This window comes from Dendropsophus ebraccatus, chromosome 9 (genome assembly GCF_027789765.1).
Source record: "Dendropsophus ebraccatus isolate aDenEbr1 chromosome 9, aDenEbr1.pat, whole genome shotgun sequence".
Taxonomy (NCBI): domain Eukaryota; kingdom Metazoa; phylum Chordata; class Amphibia; order Anura; family Hylidae; genus Dendropsophus; species Dendropsophus ebraccatus.
This window is the reverse complement of record NC_091462.1, coordinates 82,966,012-82,986,524: the sequence shown is the minus strand read 5'-3', so window position 1 is coordinate 82,986,524 and position 20,513 is coordinate 82,966,012. Positions and strand designations below refer to the sequence as shown.

Sequence of the window (20,513 nt, the reverse complement as noted above, 5' to 3'; positions counted from 1 at the left end):
TACTTACAACTTAAAACATAGTTTTACAGTATTACAGCTCCGATCCCTTCACTTCAATTAAACAGACCTGCAATACCACACACAAACTGAATACATGAGTGGCGCTGTTTCAGGAAGCAGCTGTGTATTTTCTAATCCTGGTGAGCCCCATTCATAAATAAATCTTCCTTTGAGTTATTTGGCGTTGGGTGAGACAACACGTTTCTTCCACAATGCAAATAAGTACGGAAACAAATGGTAATATGGTATCATATTTATTGATGTTGATCAAAATGACACATACAAGAATATATTAAAAGGTTAACATATAAAAATACAGAAACAGGCCAGCAACATTTTACATTTTATTAACAATTTGGCAACAACTGACCAGATACTAGGGGTTAACGGAAAATTAATGAGGTTTCCTTCCTATACGTTTGGTCCTTTACTAATCACTGCAATGCATACACTTGAGCTGAATTTATTATTCTCTCAATGGTATTTGGATACTTTGTGCAAACATTCTTCACTTTATAAGTGCTTGATGCATACTGCAATTTCACGCACAAAGGACGCTACCCAAAAAAAAACTGCTTAGGCTGAGTTCACACTACGTTGCAATCTGGGTTTTTTTAAATCCATTTTAGGAAGTCAATGGAAAAACGGATCAAAACAGATGCATTCAATTGCAAACGGACTGCAAAAACGTAGTGTGAACCCAGCCTTAGGCCTCATTCACACACCCGTAGTGCAGTCTGCGACCGCGGCCCGCACTACGAATATGCATCCGTAGTGCTCCGCGCCTCAAAAACCGGTATGGACGTGTGAACAGGGCCATTGAATAACATTGGTTTTATGTTCTGTCCGCAATTGCGTACAGAACAGAAGTGTGAATTAGGCCTTAGCAGCGCCCTGCATCTGGCACCTTCACTTGTTCTGTACCCTTTCTTTCGTTCCTTGGCACCAGCGGTCTGCCAAGGTACAGCGTGACAATTAGCAGTCATCTATATGTGGTTACCACCGCTTGGCTGCAACATATATTCAGTACCCTTACACATTATGCAGGTTTGCGGTCCGTACGGATCTGCAATTAAGGACAAATTTAGAGCTCATTATTTCTATTGGGCTGTTCACACTGTCCATAGACGAGCCACAAAAATTACTGACAAGCTCTAGTAAGGACCATAATTGCGGCACAGATAGTCCCATAGAAGTCTATGGGAATGTCCATAATTTTTGCAGATGAAATGTCCGTAACTTCGCAAATCCTTACAAAATACAGATGAGTAATCATTTTAAACCATTCCCACTTCTTTAACTATTATATTTACCTTATAAAACATGCAATACGGATGAATTTTTTGTGGATTGTGGACACTCCTAAAACGGAAACTGCTGAACGTGTGAATGTTGGCTGAAAATATCTACTTATTTGGTCTCAGTCTGTTGTAGTAGACCACATAGAAAGCAGAACGGTTGGTGCTGGGGGGGGGAGGGGGGTAAGTACAGTTGTCAAGAATGTGAATTATATTAAATATATATTCCTTGTGCAAGAAGTGTAAGTGGAATGGTCAAACAACAAGTAAAAATAAAGCAGAAACACAATTTTACTAGTGAATACAAAAGTCAGGTGAGGTGTCCATTAACTACAAAACTAATAAAACTAATAACCATAGAATCAGATCAAGCTTAAAGGGTCACTAAATCTCAGTGATTTAGTCAATGGTTAAACAAAAGAGCTGCTACCATTCACATGTATACATTGATCAGCCATAACATTAAAAAGGGTTGTCATGTCTTAGAAAAACATGGCCACTTTCTTCCAGAAACAGCACCTCTCTTGTCCTTTGTTTGAGTGTGGGTACAGTTTTGACTATCAGTTCTACAGAATTGAATGACACTGATTTGTAATACCACATAATACCACCAGGACAGGGAGGGCACTGTTATTCCACAATAGTAGCTGTTTTTTTTTTCTAATCCTGGATTACACCACTAGTTAAATCCTATGATCCCCTGTGCCCTGAGACGGCAGCTCCTCTTACTGTATTCCCGCTATCCTCTCTGCATAATGACCTCCATTCAGGGTCATGCTTAAATCTTGCAGGGAGGGGTGCAATGCTAAGCAATGGCGCAGGCGGCGTAAGTCTCCGAGGTTGCTACCGTGGTCTGTAGGCTTACCACTAGAATAAGTGCATGAGTGTGGTCAGTCTACACTCTTACTTAAAATATTCCTATGTAGACACAATGAAAAAAAAAAAATTCCAATGCCATATAGAAAGAACCACACACCTAGGGAACGCTGCATTTTTAGAAATCATTGTAACGTAAAAACATTAAAGTATATCAGACTTTGTATATTGTGTCAATATTTTACTGCTTTACTAATCTTAATATACTGTCACAAAGATTTTAGGCAATGCCAATAGCTTTAAAACCTAGTGGAGTATGGGTAATGTTAGGCTTGTGGCTTAATAGCCTGGCAGAGGACTCCGCACCTACACACTGCAGGCAATGTACTAACACTAAGTATTCACTGTCACATTATGCTATTACCTATAAGAATGACGGAAATCACAATAATACTCAGTCCACGTGGAGTCCTATCCAGGAGGTAACACATCCAGTACTAGGTGACATTAACACTGCAAGACTGCATACAAACCTTACAGAAAGCATCTGCTTCACTACCACAAAACTCTTCTTCGAAAACAAAATGTAAGAAAAACCTTTGTTAATTTTATGTTTTTTTTAATCTGTTGCTATTTATGGACTTTTCCTTTTATAAAAATATATAGTCTAAAAATTAGTGTCATAGATACATGAACAGATTAAGACTAGAATAAAATAGGATACCAAGATTAATCCTTCCCCATAAAATCTACCATTTTGTGAATCATTACAACGATTTATCAGTCTACAATCCTGACTGAGGTACATGTCACTATTGCTCCTTTACTCCTTTATATTTAGCTCTGAGACCATGATCCCTTCCTTATGGGACCCACAAAATGCTGTTCTGCTTTAAATGACACAGAGCACCCAGAGGAGCGGGACCGGATGCTCTAATAATATCAGGATCATTTTAACTCTTACATCGTTTCATCTGCCTTGTATTCATTTCCAAGTGTCACCACTCTTATTTCAAATCCTTAATCAAAAAACTATATTTCCCAAAGTCATTATCATCTGGGTTAATCAGTTGATCCTTGCGGGCCTTCTCTAGTTTTAAGTGTAGAACCTTGCTTCTCTCTTCCCATTCCAGAAGTTCAGCATTTCCATGAGCAAATTTGCACTGGTCTCCATTTACACATGAACCAGATAAGAACCTGAGTTAAGGAAAGACAGAAGAAAAAAAAAAGTTATATTTATTAAAATAATAATAAAATTATGTGTGTGTGTGTGTGTATAAAAATGCATATAAACTGTACAAGTTTAAATAGAACACAAAGAATGGATCTCAACCAGTGGCGTAGCTACCATGGAGGCAGACCATGTGACTGCTATGGGGCCCACGGGGCAGGGGGGCCTGGGCTCCCATCGGCAAAACACATTGTCTGTTTCCATGGTAATACCGGGTGGCACTGTCAGCTCACTCACCAACAGCACCTTCCTCCACCAGAGAGACAGTGGGTCCTCAAGACAATGACAAGATCAGGCACTGACAGTGGCTGCCGCTTGCACTTTCCACCTTCCCATTGGCAACCCAACATCCCCCCGCCTGCACCTCACTTCTCCAGCCCCCTCCTCCACCTGACAGACACTGCCTGGCACCATCCACCTTTGGGTCACATGAGTATATGCATGGGTGGGGGAGGGGACGTACAGGATTTATTTGGCCCCTGTACAGTTTCTTGTATGGGGCCCCATGAATCCTAGCTATGCCCCTGATCTCAACGTACTGTTCCCAGCAGGTATTAAGAGAAAAGAGAACGGTCTTGTATTGTTCTGTTGTCATATAAGTATACATAGAATTGTATAAAAGATATGGCTGTTGTAGAGGGGGTATGCATTGCATAGTTTATTCCTAAGGTGCCCACATCATATTGAAGTAAGCCGACCCGCCAGTGTGTTTGGTGGTTTCCATTAAGTGTATGCATTAGGAGGAAGGTGCTAGTATAGTGCAGAATACATTGTTATGGATTATGTGAGCCGTGACCAAAAGTCGGGAAGCAGATTACCTATTGATGTCTGCGCTCAGTAGTGTTGTAGGGGATATTATTACTATGGGGAACACAGCAGGGGGTATGATTACTATATGGAGAGCACAACAGAGGGCAATATTACTATATGGGGACACAGCAGGGGACATAATTACTATATGTGGGGTTATAGAAGGAGATATTACTATATGGGGGATCCTACATACAGAGGCAACCTACATTACTACTTACTTTACTGTGCATTACATCAAACAGCACAATTACTACTGCATAGCACCCTATAGGTAGAAAAAAGGGAAGGAAGTTGAAGGAAAAGTGGGGCGCCTAAGATGTTCTTCTGTCAAGTTCTACCGAAAAATATGCAGCTTGTGGAAGATCTCTGCAACTTTGGAATTTCCTCAATCAATCCAATCCAGATCAGGACTATGGTGTAGTAGCCTGTGTGCCAACCTACCATTTACATACGCTAAAAGAGCCAGTAGGGAAACGGTGCTGCCAGATATTCTGATCATCCTCAGAGTGGAAAACTTTCTCTTTATGCTTTTCTGATGAGATATGCATCTTCCACTGACGCTCACTATTGCAGTTTTTACCACAAAGCCAGCAATGAAAATCAACCTGCAGTTGTAAATCAGAGAATTAACACCATATATCATTCACATCATGATTTTTAGATCAGGTATATGTGTCTATGCACATTAAATTAAAGGGGTATTCCAGCGAATTTTCCTTTTAAAGCGACTCTGTACCCACAATCTGACCCCCCCAAACCACTTGTACCTTTTGATAGCTGCTTTTTATCCAAGATCTGTCCTGGGGTCCGTTCGGCAGGTGATGCAGTTATTGTCCTAAAAATCAACTTTTAAACTTGCAGCCCTGTGCCAAACGGGAATATCTGTGCCCTAACTTTGCACCGTCCCTCCTCCCCATCCTCTTCATCATTAGGAATGCCACTAGAACATTTTCTCCATGCTGAACATTGCACAAGTGGTTAACGATCCAGCCCATGTGCCAGGCTGACACAGGTGGGGAATAGGAGGCAATCTGCCTGGAGCATTCCTAATGATGAAGAGGGTGGGGAGGAGAGACGGAGGACTGGTGCAAAGTTAGGGCACAGATACTCCAGTTTGGCACAGGGCTGCAAGTTTAAAAGTTGACAATAACTGCATCACCTGCTGAACGGACCCCAGTACAGATCTTGGGGGGGGGGGGCAGATTGTGGGTACAGAGTTGCTTTAAATCAACTTTCTGGTGTCAGAAAATAATATACATTTGTAATTTACTTCTATTTCTCCTTTCAGTACTTATTAGCTGTTGGATGTCCTGCAGGAAGTGGCATATTCTCTCCAGTCTGACACAGCGCTCTATGCAGTCACCTCTGTCAGGGACTGTCCAACGTAGTAGCAAATCCACATAGAAAACCTCTCCTGATCTGCACAGTTCCTGTCAGGGACAGAGATGGCAGTAGAGAGTACTGTGACAGACAAACGAAAACACAAGCAGGACATACAGCAGGTGATAAGTACTGAAGATTTGAGATTTTTAAATAGAAGTGAATTACAAATCTAAATAACTTTCTAAAACCAACTGATTTGAAAGAAGAAAAAAATCACTGGAGTATCCCCCTTTCATGCTACAATTCCTCACACAGCTATGGAGTATGGGGTAGTACACGCAAATGTAAGCAATAAAAAAGCTGCAGCACTTGATTAGCTTCTTGGTGCGACATGGGCGAATAGATATCCATTGATCTAGTACCACATAATGCCAAAAATCTATTTAACCCATTGTAACATTCACCATATACATATGGTGAGTAGACACTCAGGTAGTATGGAGTGGGCTCACAGCCATATTAGACAACCCAATGTGCGGTGTGTGCTTACCAAGCCTATTAAACAGCTCCATTATCATGCCCATGCTTTATATAAAAAAATAAATAAAAAGGACGATTCTTACCTGTCCATGCTCCCCCTTCATCCTCCTGGCTAAATCACTGGCTAAGGCGGGACAGTGCAGCAGCCAGTGATTGGCTGAGCAGCCTGTCACTTCAGAGATGGGTTCGTAAGTTTCACAGTCAGCGGGGAATGGGCAGGAGGGCACAGGGGGAGCGTGGACAGTTAAGTTTACATCTTTATTTTTATATGTACAGTAAAACCTCGGTTTCCGAACACCTCGGAGTTCGAACAATTCTGTTTTCGAACTAAATTTCCCCCTGAAGTTTTGCTCGGTATCCGAACATTGCTCGGTATCCGAACATTGCTCGGTATCCGAACAAAACCAGGGGGATAACTGTCAGCGGAACTGATGTTCAGCTGACAGTTAGAGGTGTTCGGAACACTGAGAGTCAGAAGCGGGCGGCTATTTAAACTTGCCGCCGTGCTCCTGCTCCAATCAGCTGCGGGGGACACCCTGTAAAGAAGTGGGGAATCCCATCATAATGATGGGATTCCCCACTTCTTTACAGGGTGTCCCCGGCAGCTGAGAGGAGCGCTTCCTATAGACTGCGGCGCGCCCGTGCTGTTGCGCCCGCAGCCCCGCTCACCAGCTTCTTGCTCCCGCTGCTCCCCGCCGCCTCTGCAGGGTAAGAGAGAGTCTGCAGAGGCGCCGGGGAGCAGCGGGAGCAAGAAGCTGGTGAGCGTGGCTGCGGGCGCAACAGCACGGGCAGCATGGGATTCCCCACTTCTTTACAGGGTGTCCCCCGCAGCTGATTGGAGCAGGAGCACGGCGGCAAGTTTAAATAGCCGCCCGCTCCTGCCTCTCACTGCGGGAACAGGCTGTAAAGAAGCCGTCTCCCAGCGCTGTCCTCCTGTCTCTCCCCACCAGCCCCTCCGCCCCCCCCCCCCCCGAAGCGCTTCCTATAGACTGCGGCACGCCCGTGCTGTTGCGCCCGCAGCCCCGCTCACCAGCTTCTTGCTCCCGCTGCTCCCCGCCGCCTCTGCAGGGTAAGAGAGAGTCTGCAGAGGCGGCGGGGAGCAGCGGGAGCAAGAAGCTGGTGAGCGTGGCTGCGGGCGCAACAGCACGGGCGCGCCGCAGTCTATAGGAAGCGCTCCGGGCCGGCGGGGGGGCTGGTGGGGAGAGACAGGAGGACAGCGCTGGGAGCCGGCTTCTTTACAGCCTGTCCCCGCAGTAAGAGGCAAGAGCGGGCGGCTATTTAAACTTGCCGCCGTGCTCCTGCTCCTCTCAGCTGCCGGGGACACCCTGTAAAGAAGTGGGGAATCCCATCATTATGATGGTATTCCCCACTTCTTTACAGGGTGTCCCCCGCAGCTGATTGGAGCAGGAGCACGGCGGCAAGTTTAAATAGCCGCCCGCTCCTGCCTCTCAGTGTTGCGGGGGATGTGGAGTGTTTTTGCACTCTGTGGGCCGGGTGCTCTGCACCTGACCCACGGAGTGTACAAACCAATTAATCACATTTACATTGTTCCCTATGGGAACTTACAGCTCGGTTTTCGAACTGCTCGGTTATGGAACAGCCTTCCAGAACCAATTATGTTTGAAAACCGAGGTACCACTTATATCTATATTTTCTTTACCCACTCATCAATCCATGATATACAACCAGCATATGAACCATATATCACAAACTGCACATAGAGGTGCAAATCCAGCCTTAGGATTTAATGGCTTTCTTTTTAAGAAAAACAGCAATTCCCTGATACTTTACTATTAGTAACTGGTATACTAATACCCCTAACAACTCTGACAGCCCGCATCTTTCATTTACCCACAAGACAACTTTTTTAATGCTAACAAAAATTTGAGAAATAAGGATTCTTAAATAATCACAACTCTTAATATCCTCAAACAACTTACTGTAGTTTCTGCATAGTCAGTGGGAAGGTGAATTTGTTTGTTCACTTGACTGGAAACATCATTCCCTTTGGTCATTTCCTTGCCGTTTAACTTCTCATACAATTGTTCCATATCCTGAACTGAGCAGAAAAGCATTTCATTACAGTTCAATTCACACATCCATTTAACTACGGCCTCACACTATGGGCCCAATATATGTCAACCAGTACAGAGCAATTCTAAAAGAAAGCATGTATTTGGTTGCTTTCAGTAATACCGCCATCTCCTCTACATCAGACTGAATGTGCTCCAGTTTTCATCTTTTGGATGAATGTTCTTATTAACCTGAACTGGTTAATAAAATGTATGGGGGAGATTTATGAAAGGGTGTAAATATACATCTGGTATAAATCGACCACAGCAACCAATCACGGCTCCTCTTTTATTCTACCAAAACTGAAAGCTGAGCTGTGATTGGTTGCTTTGGGCAGCTGCTGTATGTCCTGCAGGAAGTGGTGTTTTCTTTCCAGTCTGACACAGTGCTCTCTGCTGCCTCCTCTGTCAAAAGCAGAAAAAAAAGTTTTCTATGAGGACTTGCAACTGCTCTGGACAGTTCCTGTCACAGACAGAGGTGGCAGCAGAGAGCACTGTGTCAGACTGGAAAGAATACATCACATCCTGCATGACATATAGCAGCTGATAAGTACTGGAAGGCTTGAGATTTTTTTTTTTTTTAAATAGAAGTCTTTACAAATCTGTATACCTTTCTGGCACCATTTGCTTTAAATAAAAACAAATTTGTTTTCTCCAAAGTACCCCTTTAATACTCTAAGGCTCCATTCACTTGGAGTAAAACTGGCAGAATTCTGTCAGCCTCCGTCTCATACTGGGAGTCTATGGGAGGCTTGCGCGCCTCCTCTCTCCGCGCTGGAGAATTGACATGTCCATTCTTCAGCTTGGAGAGAGGAGGGGCACGAGTCTCCCTTAGACTCCCAATATGACACGGAGGCTGGCGGAATTCCGCCAGTTTTACTCTGTGTGAACAGAGCCTAATACTGATCATGAGCAATGGGAAAAGAATAAGAAAATATTTACTGATGTAAAATAAACAGTAAAGGCTTGGCTTTACTTACTGCCTAGCTCTTTCATGAAAGTCCATATCTCTTTCTCCTCATGGCTGTGAGCAAACGCACAATTTCCTATATACTGACATTTTTTGCCATTCACTATATGATGACACAACTGCGGGAGATGAAATACATACAATATTACTTCTGTTTATTAACATTACTGTAGGCAGGGAACATTCGCTATATTAGTAAAATAACACATTAAGATCACCTCAAACTGAACTGGTACTGGCTTCTTGGTGGGACATGGGCGGACAGATATCCATTTTTTACGCTCATTGGACATCACGAGAACAACCTGTCGATCTTTAGTCCATCTAAGATAAACACATGCTGCGTCACTATGAAGCATTATTTATGACACTTAACGTACATTCTTTACATGACAGGATCCTTTACTAAGAGCCTCTTACATGTATTGTCTGAACAGGCTGATTATTACCCTGTGCAAAAGATCCGGCAGCTGATCGCTGGGATTGTGTGATAGTTCTTTTGACCCTGGGCAAACAGTCACTGAACTGTGTAAAAGACTGTTTAAAAGAACCCCAAATCTCCTATCGCTCTATATTACTATTCTCTACTTACGTGTGTCTCGCCTTTGCACTACAGTATTTCCTGTTTTTGTCTGATTCGATCACTTGGCCATTTCTCCAGCATTGTCCACAAACAAACTTGATGTTGAAATTTGGATGTCCTGGGCTATTGTGAATGGTCAACAGCTTTAAACAAATGAATAGAATTAGTCAATTTATTTTTAAGCTTCTTTTACTGTGCAGTTTACAAAAAAAAAAAAAAAAACTTTTTATTAAAAATAAACAAACAAAAACCCTACATTTACCATACTTTGGTCCCTGCTGTACAGTGATTCTGGTTTCAGGGACATGACCTCACAGAAGCTGATGTGCCGCTGTAGAAACTATGCTCGTTTGCTGTGCCTTTACACTGCACAATTTCCATTTAAAAGCGACTTTATATCCATCAAACCACCCCACCAAACCGCTATTACCATCCGTTTGATGACAGTTAATTCTTATACAGTCTTGTCATTAGTGCCCAGTGCCTTGGTTAGAGTAAAAAATTATCTTTTAATCAGCAGCACTGTGTCATACTGGTGTGGCCTAGAGTGTCTGTGCCCCAGATCTGCAACGCCTCTTTTTTCTTCCTCCTCATTATTAGAAACACCCCCAGACAGGATTTCTATTCATTGCTCGTCTAAACAGAGCACCTGTGTAGCTACAGCACAGCGATGAATAGAAATCCTGCCTGGGGGTGTTCCTAATGATCAGAAGAAAGAAAGGAGAGGCGTTGAAGATCAGGAGAGGAGTTGCAGACCTGGGGCACAGACACTGTAGGCCACGCCAGTATGACACAGTGCTGCAGATTAAAAGATAATTTTTTGTTGTAACCAAGGCACCAGGCACATTTTAAAAGACACGACTGCTAAAGATTTACTGTCATCAAACAAATGGTACTAGCTGTTTTGTGGGGTTGGTTAGTGAATACAGAGTCTCTTTAAATGAACTGCTATCAGCCGCACATTTCCTGAAAAACGTGCAGCCAATAACAATAATTTTACCAGCTGCACAACAGATCCAATCAGGCAACCGAGGGATAGGAGCTCCATAATACCAGAGGTATATTGGTAAAGGTAAGTGTGTGTTTATAGCAATAGGAGAAAATGTCCGGCATAGCCACACTTACATCCAATGCTGACTTAGAAGATATGTGTAGGAGCCTGCAGCCAGCACAGCAGGATCAGGAGTCGGGCAACCAGTAAGGTGCTCTGCTCTGATGAGCCTCCAAATGAAGCAAGTAGGTAGATGAATCAAGCGAAACTCACCTATTCATGCAATTGGTTGTTTATTGTAGTGACAATCACCGACAAACATAGTGGGAGAAGAAATACAGCAGGGGCATTCCACAGGCAGGCTGCCCTTGCTGTATTTCGTCTGTCTCCCACTATGTTTGTCAGTGATTGTCACTACAATAAACGACCAACTGTATGAGTAGGCGAGTGCTGCTTGTTTCATCTACCTACTTGCTGCATATATAAATTTATATATATTATCATGTTGCCTAGCAAAACCCTTTAGAGAACACATTATTGAACTCTTGTGTTCTCAATATGGGTTTTATGTGTATGAGGAGGCCAGATGAAGCATTAACATGTGAAAAGAACATCGCTTCTACACAGTGCACCTCTATGTTTTTATTCCACTGTTTATGAAGACCTTCTAATAATAAACAACTTTACTATTAGTGAGTACTTTCATCTTATTACTAGGATTGTACAGGTTCATACTGTATAAGTCTGAACAACTTAAAAACAAAAAAAGCCAGAACTGAACATACCTGGGGCTTCAATGAATTGGACTCCTTTGCCCAATATGACTCAGACTCCTGAACAATTCTTTCACAGGAAATTCCTACATGAAAAATGGGTAAGCATTTAGAGGAGACGATATGGCCGGAGCCGCTCGCTTCATTGTGTGAACTAACAGAGTTTCCTACGGCCGCACGGGATCCCGGCTGGAGCGTATAGGATGTGCATATGCTCCGCATGGGAAGGTCGCGAGACAGCACACTGTCACCAACGTCTTTACAAGTAACACTCTAAAGCACTATGCACTGTTAAACTCCTTTTAAGAGAGGACTAGTGTTTCAGAGACTTTAACTAATGAAACCTTATACTGTCACTTCTGTATTACCTGCTGCATATTTACAAGTAGTAAACTGACTCAACTTTGTTCTCCGCCTATGTGATTATTCGCCACCACAGTTACAGCACACACAGCAACCTTGGGACATTCTCCCCTTTCTGTGGGTGGCGGGTCCTACTATCTGGGAGGGTCACTACACCACTCTGGCCATCCGTGACGTAACCCCAAGGGACCCAGTAGCAACCCGGAAGGGCACCTACCACAGGGGAAAAGGGTACAACTGGCCTTGTAAAATAAAAGCAGGCATGCCATCACACCTGTGTGCCCACCAGGCACTGGCATCACATGACAACATCTCAAGGTCCAGATGTATCTCGGCCATCCACCACAGTAGTGGCGTCACACTACAATACCTAGCAAGTGACCGTCCGCTCCTCTGACCAACATCATCGGGGTAAACCACATTCAAACCCCCATCCAATACCACCTAGGCCTTTTCTGAAGTAGTGGTACCCTCTATTTTACGATTAAGCACATAATAGTACAAATTACTTTTAAGTGCATAACCTTACTTTTATCCACATAAAACTGACATTTCTCTGCCCAAGTCTATAGTATCCCCAAATTCTAATATCACTACCTGCAAAATTAAAATTCTACTCTGTAATCCCTCTACAAGATAACTTATAAAATATTGAGATGACCCGGACCCCTGTGTAACCCCACACTTTTTTCTTTCTTTCAAATAACTGTGCTCAGACAAGTTCTATAAAGAAAAAAATGTTATACTTAACATCCTCACTTCCCCACTGCTATCACAGGGGGGGAGGAGTCAATTACAAGCATTCCACGTCCATGTTCCGTGCAGAACACGAACCGTATGAATGTGGCCTTAAAGAGTCACTGTCGTTAAAATTTTTTTTTCAGAAATCAATAGTCCAGGCGATTTTAAGAAACTGTGTAATTGGGTTTATTAGGCAAATATGCCATTATCTGCATTTAAAAAGACTTTTCCCAGCCCCCCACTCCTCTCCTTTCTGTCATCCACTTCTCAGAATCAGCAAATCTCGACTGTTTTACATCAGTCTGATCCTGTTGGTGCTTTTTCATGATAAAAATGCCTTTTTGGACTAATAAACCCAATTACAAAGTTTCTGAAAATCGCCTGGACTATTGATTTCTGCAAAAAAAAATTTAATGACAGTGACACTGACAGCTTATTTCACAAACAACCCTACATAAAAGTAGTCCAGAATTTTCTAAAAGCCAGCAGCCTGCAGGGGGAGGGGGGAAATTGATTTCAAGTAACAACTTACCTCTCCCCATGCCTGCGGGACAGGCATTTTCTCCCCAAGTCATGATGTCATCATAACTCGGGGGTCCCTGAGATGCTCCAGTCGCGCAACACGGGCATGGGGAGAGGTACGTGTATACTTGAAATCATTTTCCCCCTTTCCCCCTGCAGGCTGCTGGCTTTTAGAAAACTCCGGATTTGTCCTTTAAAGCCAGCTCACCTTTCTTTTCTTGTATGACCCAGACTCTAAGTTCCACCAAGCTGTGGGCAAAGAAGCATTCATCATCTCTTAAGCAGCCATATCGAACTTCGTGCCGACAAAGATCAAGTACAACATGATTGCTGAATGGACGGATCTTGCAGTACTTCACAACAGAGTCTCTGAACATGTGAACAAGACACCTGTTTAACAAGAATATAGGAGACATGGTAAATACATATAACAATACCCGTGTGTATGCTAAACACTGAAAAAATACTGATAAGGATATTTTAAGCTAGAGTTTATGGTTTATGTACATTCTTACCTATTCAATAGCTATTAAACCCTACTTTATTGTTCTAAGAAATGCAACAAATGGGCTTTGTACATCTAGACAGTAACGCATCTGCACATTTGGCAGTGTCAGCTACTACAGTTCAGTCCTATTCACTTTTCATCCACTAAAAGGATACACTATCAATGGTGTACACCAGGTTCTACAGTCAATTTTGAGTGGAGGATGGGAATAACTTCACTACTGCTATGCTGCCTTCCTTTTCTCACCTGTCAGAGCAGAGTTCAGACAGACGCATAGATAAAGCTGCCTATACATATTAAACAGATATTGGCTGTATGAAAATATGACATTATAATAGTTCACAATAGACAACTATCAATCACTACTAAAACAAATCGCCATAAGTTATCATTTGTCATTAGATCACATCTTGTTCCTTGCATCAGGGGTGCCACTGAATGGCCACACTGTGTGTATACCTAATTATGGAATTACATAAGCCTACATACCTATCCACCCATTATATATATAGACCTATATGCAAGTATTCAGTACAATAAGTGTGCACTTTCTAATACATGCCCCAAAAAGAATCAATGCACTAATATAGTATCACATTCCAAATTAATGCACTAGAACTAAATCTATAATACAAGTACCGTGCCAGAACCAAACGCACTACATTTATACAGCACCAGATCCAAGCTCTATACACTGACTATGCCAGAACCAAGCCTGGTATAAAAAAAAAAAAAAAAATAGCACCAGAACCCCAACTCAGTAAATATATACAGCACTGGAACCAAGCTCAGTACATAAATACAGCACAAAACACAGCTAAGTTTATATATAAAGCACCGCTACAAATAAAAGCCCAGTATAAAAATAACAGAAATAAAACATATTAGTCACGGGCATACAAGTTTATACAGCCTAAAACTACTCCAGTATGGCCTCGGCAATAAGAAGGGCAAGCTGAGACTCTCAGCTGTTTTTTTCTCTTTTCCTGTATATCTGGATAAGACCACACTGCACCCCTCTATATAGAATCATCACAGACTGCTCTATATAGCAGCACCTTACACTGTGCCCCTGTATATACCACTAAGTATATACTTTTATGCAAAGCTCCTGAAAACAATTGTGGCAGCCATTAGAGTCAGCGCTGCAGCACGCTCTTCTACCAGCTCGTTCTCACGATCGGTCATGGTCTGAACACTTAGATCAGGCCTGATCAAAACTTTTGAAAAATCTCTGTGTCAAATGTTTTTGTGATGACAGTGACACTCACACTATTTAGTTATACTTGTAGGGCTTGACAGGTTAAATACTTTTACAAATTCATTTATTTAGCTGCTTTTAAAGCAGATAAGTGATCTGTAAGCAAATGTTGTTTTTAATTACGCTGTACATATGATGAGGGGTTAACAACAATGTCAGCCAAGACCGCAAAATGGTAAATTAAGAAAAACCTCCATGTAAAGACCGCCATGTAAAGCTTTGTGTATAGAAACCATCCTTTCATACTCACTTATTTTCTTCAAAATGATGCCTTGCAACAGGATGTGAACAGAAAAGGGGGTTATCCTTACTTTTTTCACTAATAATCCTGGGTTTGTGGTCAAAACATTTCTGGAATAAAAATATCATCAACTAACAATATGAAACTTCCATCAATGTTATTCAGATTCTAGGGATTATTATTATGTGGCCTGTAAAGGCCTTCGCTTATCATTGATATTACATATGGTGTCCCTATAAATAGTAGAATCCAAGTATTCACCCAGTTCTGTATTTTTAGTATAGAATTTTACTGGTAGAGATTAATGATCTGAACAGATCTTCCCATCTTCTAATGCTACAGATTACTGCTAGGATATGCCTTTACATTCTGTGTTGTGGGGGCGCTAGCAGTCGTACCTACACCAATCAGGAAGTGAAAGCAAATTCTAGTCATATGGTGGGAAAAACCTTATAGCAAGCTCTTACGTTAGAAATTTTCAAAAAGATTTTTTAAAACATTTTACTTTTATCCAGCCACCAAAACTAGACTATGGGCCCTATTCCACCGGACGATTATCGTTTGCTTAATCGTTAACGATTAACGATCTCAAACGACCGCTATTGCGAAAGACCTGAAAAAGTTCACTCATTTCCATGGAACGATAATCGTTACTTGCGTTCGTATCTATTGCAAACGATCGAACGATGTCTTATTCAATGCGAACGTTTTGCGAACGAGCAACGATAAAAATAGGTCCAGGTCTTATAAAGCGATCAACGATTTCTCGTTCGGTCGTTAACTACATTTCAACCGAACGATTTAACGATAATCTGAACGATAATCGTCTGGTGGAATAGGGCCCTACCACATATAACAGGGATGGACAAACTAATGTAGACTTTACAATCCAGCCAGAGTCCTCCTGGAGCCAGTTTGACAATTTTGTAAGCCAGACAATGAGATCTTTAATAGACAAAGGAACAGAGGAAGGAAAAGAAGCCACATTCAGGGTAGCTAGATGACTGTCAGCAGGACCAGCTAAGCACCTAACGTGTATGGGCTAACCAGACTCTCCCCAATGGCAGAAGATAGGGGAAAAGAGTAACTTCCTGCCTGTAATTCTCTCCCTATTGAGAACATATACATGCGCAGTTAAAAGCATATAGAAGGATTGGAAGGAATAGTTATTAGCCGGACAAGCATTCAGTTAGCATCTACCTTATGGGTATGGTCAGCCTTAGACGCAATGGGAAAATGTCTAGGTGTACTGACTACCAGGATTCTGGGATCTGTCCAGAAAGTAGTGGTGAACAATCCTACTAAAAAAAACAGCGAGCATGTCTACACTGATAGATCAGTATTGGTTATCAGAAATTCTATGAAAAGGTATTCCATTCTAAAGTTTAGTGTCTAATGGCAGTAGACTTCAATAGACCAAATGTGGGTCACAGGGGTAGTGACTCTCCTTAAGAAGAGCCCATCAAAAAGACATGTGGAGACTTACAGACCATTGCTGCTCCACTCCTTTCTTCATAGTGCAAATGTAAAACTTCTGGTAAATGATAGTGAATTACCAGGTAGCTAAATTTTGTGCATAAAGTACAGGAAGGGCGGTTATCTTTTACATGAAATGTCTACATATACTACGCCCCCTGATGGACACTTCAGGTATAGACCCAGGTCGTAGTCATTTTTTTTTTTTTTTAGAGAAACTGAAGCCTGTGTGAACTAGTTAGGAGGGGCAATTCTGGAACTGTTTTTAATAATGCAAGCACAAGGCAGATGTGTTCCTTCTGTGTTTATGGATGTGTAAATGGCATGGTCATGGGGCATACCATATTATATTTGGCACCGGATGATCACAAATTGAGTTTATGATCTGAAGGAAGTACATATGATGTATTTGCATTTTACAGCCAAGTCAAGACTCATCATTATCAGAGCAAGTGTGAATGACACCTTGTGGCTGCAGATAAGTCAACTGCCCTCAGAAGGTAAAATGTCTCACTCATCAGGTTGTACATTTAATGCAACATCATAATTTACCTCACATAGAAAAACAAACATCCCCAAATATTCCTGTAAGAGATGAGGGATTGTCAGATTGACTTTGGTGTTGCCTCCAAACATTGCTTCTCTGGAAAACATTCCCTTCCTCTCCAGAGTCCACACATCAATCTCTTCTTGACAATAAGCAAATGTGCAGCACCCAGGATAAGTGCATTCGATGCCTTGAGCAACATCTAGAAAATTCAATAAAATACAATAATATTTAGATTATTGTGATACAAAGGTCAAGTTATAAACCTAGAAAACAAATACATGTGCTGCTCGTACTTAATAGAACAAAGAAAAGCAGGTTCTCACTTGTACAGTAACCAATGCTACTAGTATAAAGCAGACTGAACTATATTTTCTATTCAGTTATGTCAATTGTAAGTCACATAAGTAACAAAGCAAGCAAAGTCTCTACTGGGATCATGAAGGAACATAAATTGTCATTTCTACTCGACCAGAGGGTGCCAGGAAGCCAATATGTCTCACAATGTCACAAGAATAGTTCTAGAGTTCAAGGTCTATGGACTCAAAAGTAAAATTTTCACATTATAGGGAACCTGTTATGTTTTCATGTGCCCTGAACAACAGGCAGGGAGTGATCTATCAATCAAAGCTGGTGGTACAGGAAGAAGCCACCGGGGACAACCCCAATGACTTGTGGTTCAGGCAGCATGAAAAGTAATGACAGGTTCCCCTTGAAGGGGGAATGCAGAACTAAAGCCCCTATTACACACTCTATTGAAAAGGAAGCGAGTGCCAAACTGTCAAGTCAGTGCTCACTTCCTCCTCATTCCGCCAGTGCTATTACACCACAGAAAGCGAGCAGGGGGGCTGCAAGAGGGGTGACCCGGGCGGTCTGCTGACGCTTCTATTACACAGTGAAATGCACATTGCTGTTGTGATTGTTTAGTTCCACAATGTTGAAAGACAGCAATTAGACGACATCATAGCACACCAAACTGTTATGGGCCAGAATGACCAGTAATTGGCCAAGTCCGGGCGATAATCGTTTAATGTAATAGGGCCTTTACCTGAGTGCTGCAACCTCTTAAACCAGCTGATGATAGAGATACCAGGAGGTTTGGACCACCATTCACTTTATAATGATATACATAATATGGAAGATCCATATAGTAGAGTGGGTTCATAACGGCTTGTAACTAATTTTAGTCAGCGAGCATGCACAAAAAGAAAGCATTAGGGTCCTTAAAAGACACTTAGTGATCAGCTGTTCAGCAATGTTTAGTTACCTTTACATATATAGTATTGACCAGCATAGTGGTTCTTTGTCGGTCTTGGTCTTATCCTCTTCCATGTGTCATCTGTAGAACTCTTTATTCTCCCTATGAAAATGTCTTTCTTGCATTTATGATCAAAGTTGGGTTGAAAATTGTAACTCAAAGACTTCACTCCTAGGGAAAAAAAGGAGATACATCTAATATAGATTATATGTATAAGTAAATGTACCATCTTAGAGGACACTGTAATCTGTGTCTGCTGGCAGGAAAGCTGTGTAATTCTCTTACCTGCTTTGGTAAAACACTGCTGACAGGCCTGTCTGAACTCATGGGTATCTTCAAGGGGATTGGTACCCTTCCCAGTATAATTTATATTACTCACAGAAGATGGATTCCCATTAGCACCTTCTAACAACTGTGCTTTCTTATGTGTCCCAGGAAAATCTATTGGATTCTTTGATGTGAGAAAGTACGAAGAGTCATTTACCTGCATGATATTAAGAAAAGATACATTAAGTCAATGCAAGAAATATACACCTTTTCTGCTAGAAAAAGTATTGTATTGTAGCTCAGCCCCATTTGCAACAATGTATACATTATTGGCTATGATATACCAAACTGCTTATATTGGAAAACTTAGAAAACACATGATGGTTAAAAAAAAACAGCTTGTCCCAGCTTAGGTGTGATCTGTGTCTAGTATATCAGCAAGAACTACAGTCAAATAACAAGGATAATCTGGACACAGTCTACAGAAAAGGATTGCACTGTTTTTAGCAAATAGACTCCCTCTTTTAAGGCCCTACTCCCCTGTTCTGTGTTTTATGGACAACATGGACGTGGAAGGCATGTAATGGAAACCACCCCCCGCACGGCAGCATTTTAAATATATTGCTGGGAGCTGTGAAACTGTATTGACGTGGCTGCTTCATTACTGAGCCACTTATATTCATACAGGGAGGATTCCACTACAGGCCTTCCACGTCCATGTCATCCATGAAACATGGAACGTGGGAGTAAGACCATACAACCATCTTCTCAGCACCCTTCTGTTCTTAAAGAGGTTGTCCAACATTTTTTTCTTACTGTTAATGTGAATAATTTGCAATCTGTCCCTTTTCCTTAGTGGTTTCCTTTAACCCTGTTTCCCCTCTGGGCCCCTGGGCCTCCTCCTCTGTTGCTGCTTTTTGCTTACATAAAGAACTTCCAGGTCACAGGGGTCAGCAGTGACATCAGAGCTCTGCAAGCCTTTAGCTCCACCCCCTCCTCTCTGAATCTAGCTCCTCCCACTCTACCCATAGGCAGGGAAATGTCTGTCTTCCTACACGTGCCTATTGAGCAGCATGGTGGCTCAGTGTCTGCCAATTACTTATATTATCAAATAAACTTTTATCTGTTGTAGCACTACACACCCCGGCAAACATGTACATGATAGGAGTTGTAGTCCTGGATTACATATACACTACAGTAGCCATACTACAGGTGGGTGGGATTTTTATGAGCCAGCATTCTGCTGCAGGTTTACCTCAGCAAGAAATAGATATACCGGTAATGGTGACTGACATGGGGTGAAGTATCATCTCTCCTCTCCATATTACAGACAGCAGCAGCGCTGCCCTAACACTGTACATCTTTACACTACAATAGTAACAATATAGGGGAAGATTAAGCAAAGCCTGTGTAGAGGAGCAGGGGGGCAGTCACCCACAGCAACCAATCAGATTGCTTCTTTCATTTTTAAAAAGGCCTTGAAAAATAAAACCTAGAATCTGACTGGTTGCTATGGGCTATGCTGCACAGAGATTGTAGTCTGTCATGCTGTCCTTAGTGCTGCAGTTTTTTCTGGGCTTAGATGTTAGATGTTAGGGATGTGGCTAAAGAAATGTGGAGGCATTACCCCACCCACCTGATGACTCACTGTTCCCTCACTGGCAGGAACAGGAAACAGAAAGGGAACGTGACATCACAGGAAGTAAAGAAAACACAGGCAGAGTGGTCATGTGACTGAGTCTGAGAACACAGTAAGCGTTCTAAATAAAAAATAGAAGTGTATATAGGATATGCAACATCCACAAAAGGTCAATGCAATGCTAGTTTATTAAAATATCCTGGACAACCCCTTTAAGGAATTATATTGCAGTTCTGTGTTAAAACAACATGCCCAGACTTTGTGGCCCATAAATACTCAC

At 42.0% G+C, this 20,513-nt stretch overlaps 1 protein-coding gene across 3 annotated transcripts in view; it reads right to left on the bottom strand.

The window, feature by feature from the left end:
• Window positions 1-238: 238 nt before the first annotated feature.
• The window catches only part of ZC3H7A (zinc finger CCCH-type containing 7A), a 55,491-nt gene continuing 35,216 nt past the window's right edge, over window positions 239-20,513 (bottom strand). For all 3 annotated transcript variants that reach the window (XM_069983721.1, XM_069983722.1, XM_069983723.1), the window contains exons 12-23: window positions 18,613-18,811; window positions 18,337-18,498; window positions 17,075-17,271; window positions 15,056-15,156; window positions 13,245-13,426; window positions 11,423-11,496; window positions 9,656-9,789; window positions 9,282-9,387; window positions 9,074-9,182; window positions 7,962-8,080; window positions 4,600-4,763; window positions 239-3,311 (exon numbers count right to left, since the gene is read on the bottom strand). In XM_069983721.1, the coding sequence (XP_069839822.1) occupies window positions 3,122-3,311; window positions 4,600-4,763; window positions 7,962-8,080; window positions 9,074-9,182; window positions 9,282-9,387; window positions 9,656-9,789; window positions 11,423-11,496; window positions 13,245-13,426; window positions 15,056-15,156; window positions 17,075-17,271; window positions 18,337-18,498; window positions 18,613-18,811 (1,737 nt within the window). In that variant the 3' untranslated portion in view covers window positions 239-3,121. The remainder of the gene's footprint in view (window positions 3,312-4,599; window positions 4,764-7,961; window positions 8,081-9,073; window positions 9,183-9,281; window positions 9,388-9,655; window positions 9,790-11,422; window positions 11,497-13,244; window positions 13,427-15,055; window positions 15,157-17,074; window positions 17,272-18,336; window positions 18,499-18,612; window positions 18,812-20,513) is intronic.